We start from the raw sequence: 14,933 nt of genomic DNA, 5'->3' as shown, positions 1-14,933 counted from the left end.
ATAGCTTTCTCTTTTTCCTTTCTTTCCTTGTGTTGTATATTAATCCACATACCCAGCCCTACCCGTCTTTGTTTTTCTTCTTCTTCTAATTTTTCAGGTACTGGGGCTTGAATTCAAAGGCCTGAGCACTGTCCCTTAGCTTTTTCACTGAAGGCTGGCACTCTACTCCTTGAGCCACACAGCTCCTCTTCTGGCTTTTTGGTGCTTAATTGTAGATAAGAGTCTCGGATCTCAGTCTCCTGAGTAACTATGATTACAAGCACGAAACACTGATACTTGGCTAGAAGTGAAAGTTTCAGAATGCTACTCCTTGCTCTTGGGCCTAGAGGAGAACTTGAATGGCTCTAGGAATTGTCAGTTTGTTCTATGTGGTTCAAGCAAAAGCCATCATTGGTGATTAATCCTTAAAACTCAAAGAGCAGAATGCAGTGGCTCATGCCGGTAATCGTAGCTAATCAGGAGGCTGAGATCTGAGGATTTCGGTTAAAAATCAACGGGAGCACTAAAGAACATGAGATTCTTTTTTTTTTTTTTTTGGCCAGTCCTGGGCTTGAGCTCAGGGCTTGAGCACTGTCCTTAGACTTTCTCAAGGCTAGCACTCTACCACTTGAGCCTCAGCACCACTTCCGGCTTTTTGCTATGTATGTGGGGTACCAAGGAATCGAACCCAGGTCTTCATGCATGCTGGGCAAGCACTCTACCACTAGGCCAAACTCCCGGCCCCAAGAACATGAGATTCTTATCTCCAATTAATCTCTAGAAAATGGGAAGTGGGGCTGTGGCTCAGGGTAGGTCGGTAGCCTTGAGTTGAAGAGCTCAAGGACAGCACCTAGGCCCAGAGTTCAAGCCCCATGACCCACAAAAAAAAAAAAAAAAGAAAAGAAACACACACACACACACACACACACCTCAAAGAGGCCCTTGGCAGGGCCTGGAGTGTGGCCTAGTGGTAGGGTGCTTGCCTAGCATGCACAAAGACCCTGGTTCAATTCCTTGGTACCACATACATAGAAAAAGCCAGAAGTGGTGCTGTGGCTAAAGTGGTAGAGCATTAGCTTTGAGGAATGCCCGAGGACAGTGTTCAAGCCCTGAGTCCAAGCCCCAGGACTGGCAAAAATAAAAAGAAGGAGGAGGAGGAGGAGGAGGAGGAGGAGGAGGAGGAGGAAGAGAAGGAGGAGGAGGAAGAGGTGGCAGCGGCGGCGGCAGGGGCAGCCTTGGTGTTGGTGGCTCATGCTTATAACTAACTAGCTTCTCAGGAGGCTGAAATCTGAGAATCGCAGGGAAAAAAAAAGCCAGTTGGGATAGGAAAGTCAATGAGACTTGCATTGAGCAAAACAAGCTCAGGGAAAATAAAACACCCAGGCCCTGAGTCCAGGAAAGAGGAGGAGGAAGAGGAGGAGGGGGGAGGGAGAGGAGGAGGAGGAGAAGGAGGAGGAAGAGGAGGGGGGAGAGGAAGGAGGAGGAGGAGGAGGAGGAAGAGGAAGGGGGGAGAGGAAAGAGGAGGACGAAGAGGAGGAGGAGGAGGAGACTCCTGGGTTACCTTGGGTCTGGGAGGAGATGGGAGGAAGGATGGTAGGGGGTGGACTTAGGTGTCATGATCAAAAAGCCATGACCAAGACTGGTGAGATGAGTTCAGGAAGGAGGTGCCCCAGCCTGCACTTTGGATGGCAGGCTTCCCGCCTGCAGAGCCTCACCAGGCTGCCCTCTAGTGGAGGAGCGTGGGCCTCAGCTTCCCCGATGTCCCTTCTTTACCCTCCCACAGGACTGCAGCCACTGCAAAGGAATGAGTCTAGCCTGGGTGGTGATAGGAATGGCAAAGGTGTAGCACCTGTGCTGAATGATTTACAAGACTCACCTCATTTAATCCTCAGGAAAAGGGAGGTGGTATGATTATCCCTATTTTTACACCTGAAGCTTGAGACTTAGCTTTTCCCACCTGCTGCCCAGCCACTTCTGCCGGCAGCCTTGCTCTTTACTCCCGCCCCTTCCTTCTTTTTCCTTGAAGAGCATCTTTGCGTTTCCCTTGTACAAAACGAAGCAAGGGTCTGGAATTGATGGCTCAAGCCTGTACTCCTAGCTACTTAGGAGGCTGAGCTCTGTGAATCAAGGTTCAAAGCCAGCCCAGGCAGGAAAATCCATGAAACTCCAATTCACCACCCAAAAGCCCCAAGTGGAGTTGTGGCTCAAGTGTGGTAGATTGCTAGCTTTGAGCAAAAAAAAAACTCAGGAACAGAAACCCCACGAGAAACAAACAAACAGATAAAGCTGTATCTCTTGTTTGGGGAGTAGGTATGGCTTCTGAGATGAAATACTCCTGTTCTATGGGCCAGGTGTGGGAGAATTGTTTGGCATTAAGTTAAAACTATAATAATGAGACAGCAGCAAAAGTTTATTGAGTTCATATTGTGCCAAACATTGTACTAAGCAAGTGTGTGATGCTGTCATCTCAAGAATCCTCTCAGCCTGGAACTCTGGCATCCCCCACTTTACAGATGAGGAAACTAAGGCTTAGACAGTTTAATGCCTGGCCCATTGGCTTCAGAAGTTACCACTGTAATTACTCAATGTCATGGGAAAGACATGGGGATTTGTGAGGGGTCAGGAAAGACTGGACCAATGAGTCACTGGCAGATGGATGGACTTGTCTGATTGGTAGGGTTGTTTTTCTTGCAAACCAGGTACATTGTCCTTGGGATGGTACAAAGCTGAAAAGTTCTGAAAAGCTTTCACCTCCAGAGAGTAAATTTTCAATACCATCTCCATGGATATGCTTTAAAAAAAAAAAAAAAAGGGCCGGGAGTTTGGCCTAGTGGTTAAAGTGCTTGCCTAGCATGCATGAAGACCCGGGTTCGATTCCTCGGTACCACATACATAGAAAAACGCCGGAAGTGGTGCTGAGGCTCAAGTGGTAGAGCTCTAGCCTTGAGAAAGTCCAAGGACAGTGCTCAGGCCCTGAGCTCAAGCCCAGGACTGGCAAAAAAAAAAAAAAAAAAAAGAGCCATGCTGGTGGCTCACTCCTATAATCCTAGCTACTCAGGAGGCTAAGATCTGAGGATCAGGGTTCAAAGCCATCCCAGGCAGAAAAGTCCCTGTGAGACCCTTATCTACAGTTAACCACTCAAAAACTAGAAGTGGTGCTATGGCTCAAGTGGTAGAGCACTAGCCCTGAGCGCAAAGAGCTCAAGGACAGCACACAAATCCTGTGTTCAAGCCCCACAACCAACAAAAAAGAAAGAAAAGAGCTGGGTGCAGTGGCTCATGCCTCTAATCGTAGCTACTCAGGAGTCTGAGATGAGAGGATCCCGGTTCAAAGCCAGCCTGAGCACTAAAATCCATGGGACTCTTATCTCCAATTAACCACCAGAAAACCAGAAGTGGTGCTGTGGCTCAAGAGGTAGGGCAGTAGCCTTAAGCTGAAGAGTTCAGGGACAACTCCCAGGCCCAGAGTTCAAGTCCCACAACCAACCAAAAAAAAAAAAGAAAGAAAGAACAAAAATCAACTTGCATATCTGGATTTTGTTTGGTTATTTTATTTTTGTTGTAAAGTTAATAAATCAAATAAAGGGTGCATTTCTTTTTGAACAGTGTCATCTCTTCCCTTAATTTCTCCCAATTTTTCCCCCGTCCAATGCATATCTGGATTTTGTTTGCTTTTGTATTTTCTAGGTAATATTTACTTTTCTTTCCTGATTTTTACTGGAAAGCTTGCTTCCTACGGGGCCATTATAGACTTTTCAGTAGATTAAAACATGAACCTTATCATTCTGATCAAAATGGCAATTGCTTTTAAATATTTCACCAAGTTATATAAAGTTTTGCGGGGCAGCTCAAGGATTTGAACTCAGGGCCTTGTACTTGGTAGGCAGATGTTCTAACAAATGAGTCATGCTACCAGCTTGTTTTCCTTTTACTTTTCAGATAGGGTCTGACATTTTTACCTGTGCCTCTTGCCTAATGGAGAGGCTGGGCGTGACCCACCATAACTAGTTTCTTGGCCAAAATGGAATCTCACTAATTTTCTGTCTGTGTGGGCCTCAAACTGTAATCCTCCTGATCTCTGCCTCCCAAGGCACTGGGATTACAATTGTAAGCCAATACTCCCAGCATAATATTAAATTTTTATTTAACATCAGAGGTAAGTCAGTATCTACTATGTTCCCCTAAACCCCGCATGCTTCCACTTCTTCTTTCTCTTTCCCCTGTTTACCTTGTAGGCCTCCCTAGATTTTGTGAAAGTCTTCTGGAACTGGAATCTGGTGAGTGAATGGCGAGTTTTCTAGGCAGAGGAGAAGTGGGTGGATAACAGGAGGAAAGCACCCACTTCAGGCTTCAAGGGTCACTCACAGAGTACGTCCATGGGCAAGGGACCAGCCAAAGTCACAGATTCATTCTTTGGTTCTGCCATAGGGCTGAGAGTGAGGAGGAGAGGGAGTGCAGGGCAGGGTAGCCACAGCTGACTGGTGCACGCTCCAGTTTCTGCAGCCAGCCAATATGAAGCAGGGGAGGAATGCAACAGCTGACTTACAGAATGGGCTAGAGGGCCAGAGCCTCTGGCTATGAGGCCAATTAGGAGATTGACCTACCCAGCCAGGCAGGAAGCACGAGCATCCGCATGTGAGAATGAAGGCCACAAACAGGAAACACACTTAATAATTAAAAGCACCTCCCTCATGCACATCCAGCGCCAGGCCCTCTAGAAACATCTGAGGAGTCACTTCCTCACCGTGACGCGCCTGGCTAGAGTCAGCCCCTGGCAAGCATGAAGCACCTGGACCTGCCATCGGGCCATTAGCCACTCCTTCCCGCCTTCCTGGAGCTCCCAGGATAATCTGAATCTTCTTCATCACGGACACACTTACCTCCTCCAAGCCATTTGCTACCTGGAGAAGTGATTCTAAAATGCCATCCTGGTGTGCTCCTGCCTCTTATTTAAAGTCGGTATTTTTTGATTGTTCTAGATAAAGATAAAACCTGGCATACCAAACTGGAAGCATGGCTAGCTGGAAAAGTGACTGTCAGCCATGTACAAGACCCCAAGTTCAAACCCCAGTACTGAAAGAAAAGATAACCAGACACTGGTGGCTCACACGTGTAATGCTAGCTACTCTGGAGGCTGAGGACAACAACAACAACAACAACAACAACAACAAAACTGGGCTAAAAGCATGGCTCAAGTGGCTAGAGCACCAACAATGAGGAAAACAGAGAAAGCATGAGTCCCTGAACTCAAGCTCTGAGACCAGCACAAAAATAAATAAATACTTCATTAAATAAATAAATGGAGCCAGGCACAGTGGCTCACAGCTGTAATCTTAGCTACTCAGGAGACTGAGATCTGAGGGCCACAGTTCAAAGCCAGCCCAGGCACTAAAGTCTATGAGAATCTTATCTCCAATTAACTACCAAAAAACCAGAAAGTGGCCCTGTGGCTCAAGGAATAGGGTAGCTTGAGCTGAAGAGCTCAGGGACATCGCCCAGGCCCAGGGTTCAAATCCCACAACTGACAAATAAATAAATGAATAAATAAAGCAATGAAATCATCATTTAAATTGTAGCCAATTGGTATCATTTGTCTAACTTAAGTGATCAATGAAAGAGTTAGCTTGGGGCCAGGAGTGTGGCCTAGTGGTAGAGTGCTTGCCTAGCACATATGAAGACCCAGGTTCGATTCCTTGGTACCACATACATAGAAAAAGCCAAACGTGGGTAGAGTTCTATCCTTGAGAAAGCCCAAGGGCATTGCTCAGACCCTGAGTTCAAGCCCCAGGACTGGCAAAAAAAAAAAAGTCAGAAGTGGTGCTGTGGCTCAAGTGATAAAGAGCCTGCCTTGAAAAAGCCCAAGGACAGTGCCCAGGCCCTGAGTTCTAGCTCCGAGTTAGCTTTCTCTTCCTTCTTCCCTCCCTCCCTCTTTGTCCCACACTCCTTTCTCCCTTCTTTACCCTACATCCTTCCCTTTTTTTCTTTTTCCTCCCTCCCTCTCCTCCCTCTCTTCCTCCCTACTTCCTTCCTTCCTTCCTTCCTTCCTTCCTTCCTTCTTTCCTTTTTTTTCCCTTCCTCCCTCCCTCCCTCCCTCCCTCCCTCCCTCCCTTCCTTCCTTCCTTCCTTCCTTCCTTCCTTCCTTCTCTCTTCCTTCCTATGTTGAGGATTAAATCCACACGTTAGGTAAATGCTCTACCACCAAACAGCACCCCTAGCATCCAAGATTAGGCATTTTAAAACCAGTTCTCTTGTGGACCCCAAGCCTTTGTTCCAAATACTATTTCCCCCCTGAAGAGAGTAGGGACTCTTAGGATGAAAGGCTAGGGAGAGGGCTGCTTCCACCTGCAAGGGAAGAGAAAACCAGGACAGGAACTTGATTGTACTATCCGTTCCTGAAAATAAGTATGCCTCCAGAACACCAGAGAAAGTGCTGGAAAGGACAAGGGAACCAGCCCAAAGGAGCTCCAGTTGTTCAAGAGCTGAGGGGGAGGATGATAATAATGGTTAATTGAAGTCGATCAAGGCCACAAAAGGCCCTTAGATCATTATGATACCGAAATATACTAGTATCGACAGCACAAAAGAGAGCTAGAGTAGAAAAGAATGGAGTCTTTAAGGCATGATGTAAACAAAAGGGAATTGTGCTTTTGGTTTCTTCTATTAATTAGGCATCTGGCATAAGGGAGAGATGTTTATTGTTGTGTATGTATGCAGAAAAGAAGCTCGTGGGCAATGATGAAAAAGCCAAGTAATCTCACTGTAAGTATGAGCTTCAGTAGCAATGAGAAGTAACAATGAAGCTAGATAACAATGGCTCATCCCAGTAATTCCAGCTGCTCAGGAAGTTGAGATCTGAAGAGCAAGGTAAGAAGCCAGCCCAGTAGGAATGTCCATGAGATTTTTTTTTTTTTTTTTGCCAGTCCTGGGCTTGAGCTCAGGGCCTGAGCACTGTCCTTGGACTTTCTCAAGGCTAGAGCTCTACCACTTGAGCCTCAGCACCACTTCCGGCTTTTTTCTATGTATGTGGTACCGTGGAATCGAACCCGGGTCTTCATGCATGCTAGGCAAGCACTTTAACCACTAGGCCAAACTCCCGGCCCGTCCATGAGATTTTTATCGCTAATAAATCAGCAAAAAGCCAGATGGGTAGCTGCTTGAGCCACCACTTCCACTACTGAAAATGCAAAAATCACCTGGTTGCCCATGGAGCATGCCTGTAATCCTAAATTCTAGCTACTCAGGAGGGTTGCAGTTCAAAGCCATTCTAGGCAAGAAAGACCTGAGACCCTTAGCTCCAACTAATCACCCCCCCACCCCGAAAGCCACAAATGGGGCTATAACTCAAGTGGCAGAGCTCTAGTCTTAAGCAAAAAAGCTCAGGGACAGTGCCTAGGCACAGGGACAGTGCCTAGGGACAGTTCAAGCCTCGGGATTGGAAAAAAAATGAAATAATCACTGTATGAGTTGAGAAGCGCTTCATGACACTGTTGAGTCAAAGCAATGAGACCCTAGGAAGGCCACAGCAGGAGTTCAAGTTAGACTCTGTGCAGCTGCATAGTTCAGGAATAGGAGTGGAGAAGAGAAATCATGGAGTTTGTGTGTTTGTCAGTTTTCCATTACTATAACAAATACCTGAGACAAACAATTTAGGAAGAGAGAATGTTGATTTGGGCTCACAGTTTTAATCCCTTCACCCTATTTGTTTTTAGACGTGTGGTGTGGCAGTTTATCATGGTAGGAAAATGTGGTAGAGAAAAAAAATAATCATTCAGTTTTATGGTGTACCAGGGAGAAAAAGGAAGATACTGGAGTCTCATCCCATTCAACAGCTCACCTCCAGTGACCTAAAGACTTCCCTCTACCGTTTCCTCCTTCTTAAGTTTCCACCACCTTCCCATAATGCCATGCCGGAGACCAAGCCTTTAACTCATTCCAGATCCAGACTAGAAGGAGGGGTTGGGGCAGGAGTCGTCCACTCATTCAGCGTTTGCTGAGTGCCTGCTCTGCTCCAGATGCTTCTTGATGCTAGAATGCAATGCTGAACCCACAGACAAAGTCGTCTAGTCTTATGCTGATGAGGCTCAGGAACAGACTGAGAGATTACCACTGCACAATTGAAAAGTGCAGATAAGAGTGACTACCACAAGCAAGAGAGTGGGGACAGAAATGAGTTCCCAAGCTTGGAAGAAGGAATCAGAGTCCTATGGACAGACAGGTGCTAAAATAACAGCCTACCTGTCCCTGTCCTAGGATGGGAACAAACCAAGTAAATCCAAGAAATGGGCAAGAGGGGGAGGTTACATGAGAAGAAGGTGAGGCTGGTGAGGGGAAAGGAGGGCTGATGGGGAGTTGTCTCAAGAAGGAATTCTCAATGCACGACATTGGGACCAGAGAAGTTTGTCTGACAGCACCTATCGCCCACTCAGGCAGGTGGGCTCTGGTGTTACGTCTTCTGCTCTCTCTTCCACAATTGCCCAGATCCCTGGATTTTGGGGGTGACCCCAGGCTATTTAGAAGACACATAATGTGGATCGCTACCTATGAAGCACTTAGTATGGAGAAGAGAGAATCCAAAAATTCAACGAGTTCTGTCCATGCTTTTGTAGGCTCACCCCACCATTGCCCTCAGTCCAATTCCTGTACCAGGTCCTGGGGAAAGCTAAGAGAGGCTGGGCAGAATAGTGCCGCCAAAGGGAGAGGCCGTGCCATGCTGAGGGAACAGAAGTATCACAGGGATAATTACAGGTGGGATGGTTGGGTGTGAGGTTTTCATCTCCCTTTTTTCACATCCGTTTTTCTTTCTCCTTTAGCAGAGGCTGCTGTTTATTCAGCAAATGTTCCAAGTTTGTGGCTCTCTGGAACATAAAGCACTAAACGATGCGTGTAAGGGCGACGCTTCCAAGAAACTTGTGTTCCCGCAGAACAAAAGCAAAGCCTGGACAATGTGGCCTTCTCCAGCTCTCCCTTTCACTGTGTATGGGAGAGTCTTTGCCCCACCGGACCCCTTCCCTCCCTCTTGCTCCCCCTCACTTCCCCTTTTCAAATACCAGGAGCATTCTGGAACCAGCCCTCTCCCCAGCCTCCTGCATATGGCAAGACCATTGAGCTCCACCTTCAAACACCTGGGCTTTGATCTTTCCCAAAGACAGGGATGGCAAGCACTCTTTAGGAGTGTGGTTCAAAGTAGAGTGCCTAGCTAGCAAGCTTGGGAGTTCAAATCCCAGTACCACCGAAAGAGACGGGATCTTCAGAGGACTACGGACAGCCATGAGGATGGTGAGAAAATGAGAAAGGATCAAACATACTTCAATTTCTGCCCAGAAACAAAAGATCCTGAGAAGCTGGGTGCCCCTGGCTCCTACCTGCCATCCTAGCTACTCAGGAGGCTGAGATCAGAGGATTGTGGGTCTTAATCAGCCTAGGCAGGAAAGTCCAAGAGCCTCTTATCTCCCGTTAACCACGAGAAAACCGGAAGTGGTGTTGTGGCTCAGTGGTAGAGCACTAGCCTTGAGCTGAAGAGCTCAGGGACAGGGCTCAGGCCATGAGTTCAAGCCTTGGGGACAGAAAAGAAAAAAAAAAGACACTGAGAAGAAGCAAATTCAAGAACTGCTTATGGTTTATTGACAATCAAGCACAGGGGAACAGGGATACAGTGAAATTGGGAGAGATCTGGGAAATGAGCCAACCGAACGCATTCAGCTCCCACCGTGAGGAGCACGACTCCCTTCTATGACTTCCAACCTTGGGTTTCTCCTTGCTGAGCTCTGATTCCACACTTTAAGGATGAGGAGAGCCAGAAGGACGACTGACTTTAGGAGGGGATTGATTATTGACGCCTGACTGCAGAGGACTGGTCCCCCAGCCAGTACCTGGGTATCTACCATTAGTCCCCCAGCTTCCTCCTGGGTACCGAATAATACTCCCCCAGCTTCCTCCAGGGTACCGAGTAATGCTTTCCCAGCTTCCTCCAGGGTACCGAGTAATGCTTCCCCAGCTTCCTCCAGGGTACCGAGTAATGCTTCCCCAGCTGGTACCTGGGAACTGCTTATTAATACCCCAGACTCCCGAAGGGTAAGGCATGGGCCTTGTTCCCCATCCAGTCCCAGGACCACCTCCCCAGGGCACACTGGGATTCAGGGCTCCCAAGGGGAAACCAGGCCTGTGGATGAGAGACCAGGGTGGGCGCTGAGCAAGCACCGCTCCCTGGGCTCCCAGCACATTGGGATAGGGTAGCCTTCGAGGCTGTGGGTCCTGGCGACGGGAAGTCCCTGGTGACGGCTGTCCTGGGAATGTAGAGAATGCTTCGGGTAAAGGACCACTGGCCAGAGGGACAGCAGCTCCACTGGAAAAGTAAGACAGCCCTTCAGGCATTGCTTGCCCCAGGTAATCCCCATCTTCAGCAGCCATCATTTGCCAAGGATACTCAGAGGGCCAGAAGTCCACAGCAGGCAGCCCCCAGGATGGAGGCCAACTCTGCACCGCAGAACTTTCTGCAGGCAGAGGGGCGTCTGGTGGGGGAACCCCGAGCTTCAGAGGAGCCCCAGGCAGATCAAGAGGCCCAGGGTCTGTCTTGGGCTGAGGCTGTTCAGAGTTGAGGGAGTTGGTGAAGGAAGGTTGGTCCAGAATAGGCAAATCAGTCTCCAAGTTTGGGGAAGCTTTCTCCAACCTTGTACCAATGCTCCGGGCAAAGAAGCCTGAGAGAAAGAGGTAATAAAGCCACCAGTGGGCACACATGTGCCATCTTCTCCCTTCCCTGGTTCTTTCCACAAGTCTTTTCACTTCCCCAATACCAGTTCTCTTGGACACCCCAATGTATCTCCTTTCTCTTAGCTACCCTCCTTCCTTTCCCTGTTCCAGTGCCCGGGGAGCCCTGGCGCCCTCCTGCCCCTGAGCCAAGGATCGTCTCCATACCTGGGAGATGCAGACAGATCAGGAGCAGGCCCAGAAGGGCCCCACTCCTTGCCACCCAGCCCTGCATCCTGTTCAGCTCCAGAATCTCCCTGAGCCCCAAGACAGCTGCTTTATCCTGTGTGTGGGGTGGGGGACAGCAGAAACCGGTGAGGCCAGTGGTTGTGGTGACAATAGATCTCCACGGTCCACCCTCATTCTTGATTTGGTCTGTGGCAACAGGTGTCACTTGAATGTCTCAGAGGAAGATGGGCGTTTCCCTGCCTGGCTCTCTTCATAGCTGGGCATCTTGGTCCACAGCTCACCCCTGGTTGTCATCCCTGCTCTTCCTTGGATTCTCAGTGTCTTCACTGCCTTTCCCAGCTCTGGTTCTTCAGAGCCGTCTTTGGGATACAGATTATTCTCTCCCAGCATCCCTTCCTTTACATGCTCATATCTCCTTCACCTAGGACTCAATCTGCAGGAGGTTTTGGAATGTAAGCGTGGCCTTATATGAGGAACTGTTCCTACATGAGATCTAGAGAAACAGCCTTGGTTTTCGTCTTTATGAGAATGATGCTGTATTAATCTCTCTCTGTCCCTCCCTCCCCTGACCTCCTCTGTGTGTGCTTTATCACTCAAGAATAATGCTCTATCACTTGAGCCATAGCTCTACTTCTGGCTTTTGTTGTTGTTGTTAATCGGGGATAAGAGTCACATAGATTTTTCTCCCTGGGGTTCACGAAAAACTGCAATCCTCAGATCTCAACCTTCTAAATAGCTGAGATTCTAAGTGTGCGCTGCCTGCACCCAACTTTGTATTACTCTCTTGTTGCTGCTGTAGAAAATTCCACAAACTTACTTGTTCAAAATATAATTTTATTGTGTTACCGTTTGGGGAGTCAAAACCCCCAAATAAGTCTCTCTGGGTTAAAATCAAGGTGTTATGAAGTTCCTCTCACTTTCCAGCCTCTCAGAGCCTCCTGCGTTCCTCAACTCACACTTCCCTTCCTCCATTTTCAGTGCCCAAAGCAGTAGGTGCTTCCCACGCTGTATCACCTGCCTTCCTCTTCTGCTTCCCAGCTCTGCATTTTAAGGTGCATTTTAAGATGCTGTGATAATGTTGGATACACCCAGGTAATCCAGGATAATCCCTTTTTTTTACAGTCAGATGACTAACACCCTTAATCCCATCACAAGTTTAGTTTCCTTTTGCTATATAATCTAAGATACAGTATTTACAAACTCCAGGGATTAGGATGGTGACATTTTTGCTGGTGTTGAAGGTGAGAACACCATTCCGCCTATCACAGGTGGTCCAATGTAACCGTAGACTATAAGATGAACAGAAAGAGAGAGAGAGAGAGAGAGAGAGAGAGAGAGAGAGAGAGAGAGAGAGAGAGAGAGAGAGAGCGCACGCACAGCCTTTTCCAATTAATAATAAAGGAAGTATATACCTGGGGTGATGGGAACAAATGGTCTTGTTAATTATACTATAGAAGGCTGAGAGTATAGTTTAAGTGGTAGAGCACTTGTCTAGTAAGAGTGAGATCCTGAGTTCAAAGCCCAATGTGTGTATGTGTATATGTGTGTGTGCATGCACACACAGACACAGTCTGGTTTGCATTTTCTTTTTTTTCTTTTTTTGCCAGTCCTGGGCTTGAGCTCAGGGCCTGAGCACTGTCCTTGGACTTTCTGAAGGCTAGAGCTCTACCACTTGAGCCTCAGCACCACTTCCGGCTTTTTTCTATGTATGTGGTACCAAGGAATTGAACCCGGGTCTTCGTGCATGCTAGGCAAGCACTTTAACCACTAGGCCAAACTCCCAGCCCCCGTGGTTTGCATTTTCATATAGCTGGAGAATGTTCCCACACATTCGTGTGCTGAGGCTTTGTCCTCAGTGTAAGAAACAGGGAAATGTTAGGGGCCTGGTGGAATGTTGGTAGGTCACTGAGGGTGGTTAATTCTGGTCTCCTTAACCTTTCTACTATCCTGTCTGGCCATGTGGTCTTTCCTTCTCAAATATAATTCCTGCATGATGCTACCTGCCATGTCATGAAACAGCCAAAGAAGCCCCAACAAGAGCAAAGCTCCTAGCGTGACCTTGAACTTCCAAAACTATGGTCTGAAAACTAACTTCTGTTCTTATTCATACCCAACCCCAAGTGTTTCATTACATCAACACAAAATGGATTAATAGCAATATGGTTGAAATAAAAGGAGTTTAAGTGCTTTTTCAGCTTTCATTTCTTCCAGATACCCCATATAGATTTTCCTGGTTGCCCAAGGAAACACATTAAAACCAAATGAAAGGAGCACAATATCCTTTTCTGGGTGACTTCCACCAATGTTGTCCATGCTGTTTGTTTGTGTTGTGCCAACCCTGGAGCTTGAACTCAAGGCCTGCGCACTATCCCTGAGCTTTTTCACTAAAGGCTAGTGCTCTACCACTTTAAGCCATAGCACCACTTTCAGCTTTCTGGTGATTAATTGGAGATAAGAGTTCTACACACTTTCCTACCCAGGCTGGCTTGGAACCATCATCCTCAGACCTCAGCCTTCTGGGATCACACGCATGAGCCACCAGCACCCAACTATTTCTATGCTTTTGTGCTCTACCACTTGAGCCATACCTCTACTTTTGGCTTTTGGTGGTTATTTGGAGATAAGAAATCTCACAGACTTTCCATCCCTGACTGGCTTTGAACTTCAGATCACAGCCTTCTAAATAGCTAGAATTACAGGCATGAGCCAGCCTATTCAAACTTCTAACCTGAACCTCACCAAATCAGTCTCCCCCTTACAATTCCCATCTGTGGTGCCTCCAAGGCCCTTGAATCCTATCAGTGGCTGCAGTCCAGACCGCAGACACTGAACCAAAGATGATGACTCTAAATGATGACACGCACAGGACTGCTTTGGAGCTTGCCTTCTTCCCCACTCAACTGGGGACAGTCGTCTCAATTGCCCCAGATCATTTCTAGCCAGGAAGAAACAGGTTGATCCTAGAGTAGGAGTGAATTCCTTTGCAGCCCTGCAGAGGTTCTGAGAGATGTTCTGTCTCGGGTGAGTCCTTTCCTATAAGAACACACACACACACACACACACACACACACACACACACACACACACAGAGTTGTAAATCACATGGCCCTCACCACCTTCATCACTCTCTCTCCCTTCCCTACCTCTGCCCCGTCTCACGCACGGCTCTCAGTCTAACCACAGCAGAGGCAGTAAGGGGAAGGAGGAGGTGAGGACACTGCCGGTTCTGTTCAGCCGTGGGTTGGGAGCTTGTTAAGTAGGCCAGTGAGTCACCATGCTTGGTGTACTCTGCTGGGTTCCCATTCTGTCTTTTCTCTCTGCCTCCAACTTCCAGAACAACCCAGCTCCGACTCAGTCATCAGGAATGCTGCCTGGATTGTGGCGTCCCAGGCTTTCCAAGATCTAAGGTGTCCCAGAAACAACCTCAGGAGATTGGTACTGAGGATGGCACCTAGAAGGTGAGACACGATAATGGTGTAAGAGAAGAAGCCTGAGTGAGGAGAGAACTAATGAGGACTTTATTCCAGGGGTGGGGAGGACACTAGTATGAATGGGAGATGACAGAGACAATAGATTCTTGGAGCAATGAGAGGAAGGAAAGATCTTCTGCTCTCAGTGCAACAAATTCTAATGGCTTTACTTCTTTGTGGAAGGAGGTAGACGGTATAAGGAAAGGGAAGACATGGCGACCCCTAGAGGCATATGAAGATCCTAAGGAAGACACAGGACTCCAGGAAAGCATAACCTCTGCATTGAGTTCACACAGTTTATTGAGCTTGTATCCAAAATCCAGAGAGAGCTTGGAGTCTGTTCCAGTCTCTGAAGATGCTCTGGTATCTCTTCACAGGGCAACATCTGAACACCGAGAGACATGGCAGCCAGGAAATGGGGCTGAGAGGGAGCGCTTGAGAGGCAAGGCTGGTGGAAAGAGGGATCTCACGGGAGCGGTGAGCAATGTGGTGAAGGGCAGGTGACTGAAGAGATGGCAAAGGAAGATCAGTGAACAGTAGTTATTGGTTTTA

The 14,933-nt window shown here is 47.8% G+C and overlaps 1 protein-coding gene across 1 annotated transcript in view; it reads right to left on the bottom strand.

Moving 5' to 3' along the window:
• C22H6orf15 (chromosome 22 C6orf15 homolog) overlaps window positions 1-10,957 on the bottom strand; it is a 33,352-nt gene extending 22,395 nt beyond the window's left edge. The window contains exons 1-2 of the mRNA XM_090355233.1: window positions 10,891-10,957; window positions 9,849-10,673 (exon numbers count right to left, since the gene is read on the bottom strand). Coding sequence (XP_090211359.1) covers window positions 9,849-10,673; window positions 10,891-10,957 — 892 coding nt within the window. The remainder of the gene's footprint in view (window positions 1-9,848; window positions 10,674-10,890) is intronic.
• Between the last annotated feature and the right edge of the window lie 3,976 nt (window positions 10,958-14,933).

Source organism: Megascapheus bottae, chromosome 22, assembly GCF_031878675.1.
Source record: "Megascapheus bottae isolate mThoBot1 chromosome 22, mThoBot2.hap1, whole genome shotgun sequence".
NCBI classification, from domain to species: domain Eukaryota; kingdom Metazoa; phylum Chordata; class Mammalia; order Rodentia; family Geomyidae; genus Megascapheus; species Megascapheus bottae.
This window is presented reverse-complemented; position numbering and strand designations above follow the sequence as displayed.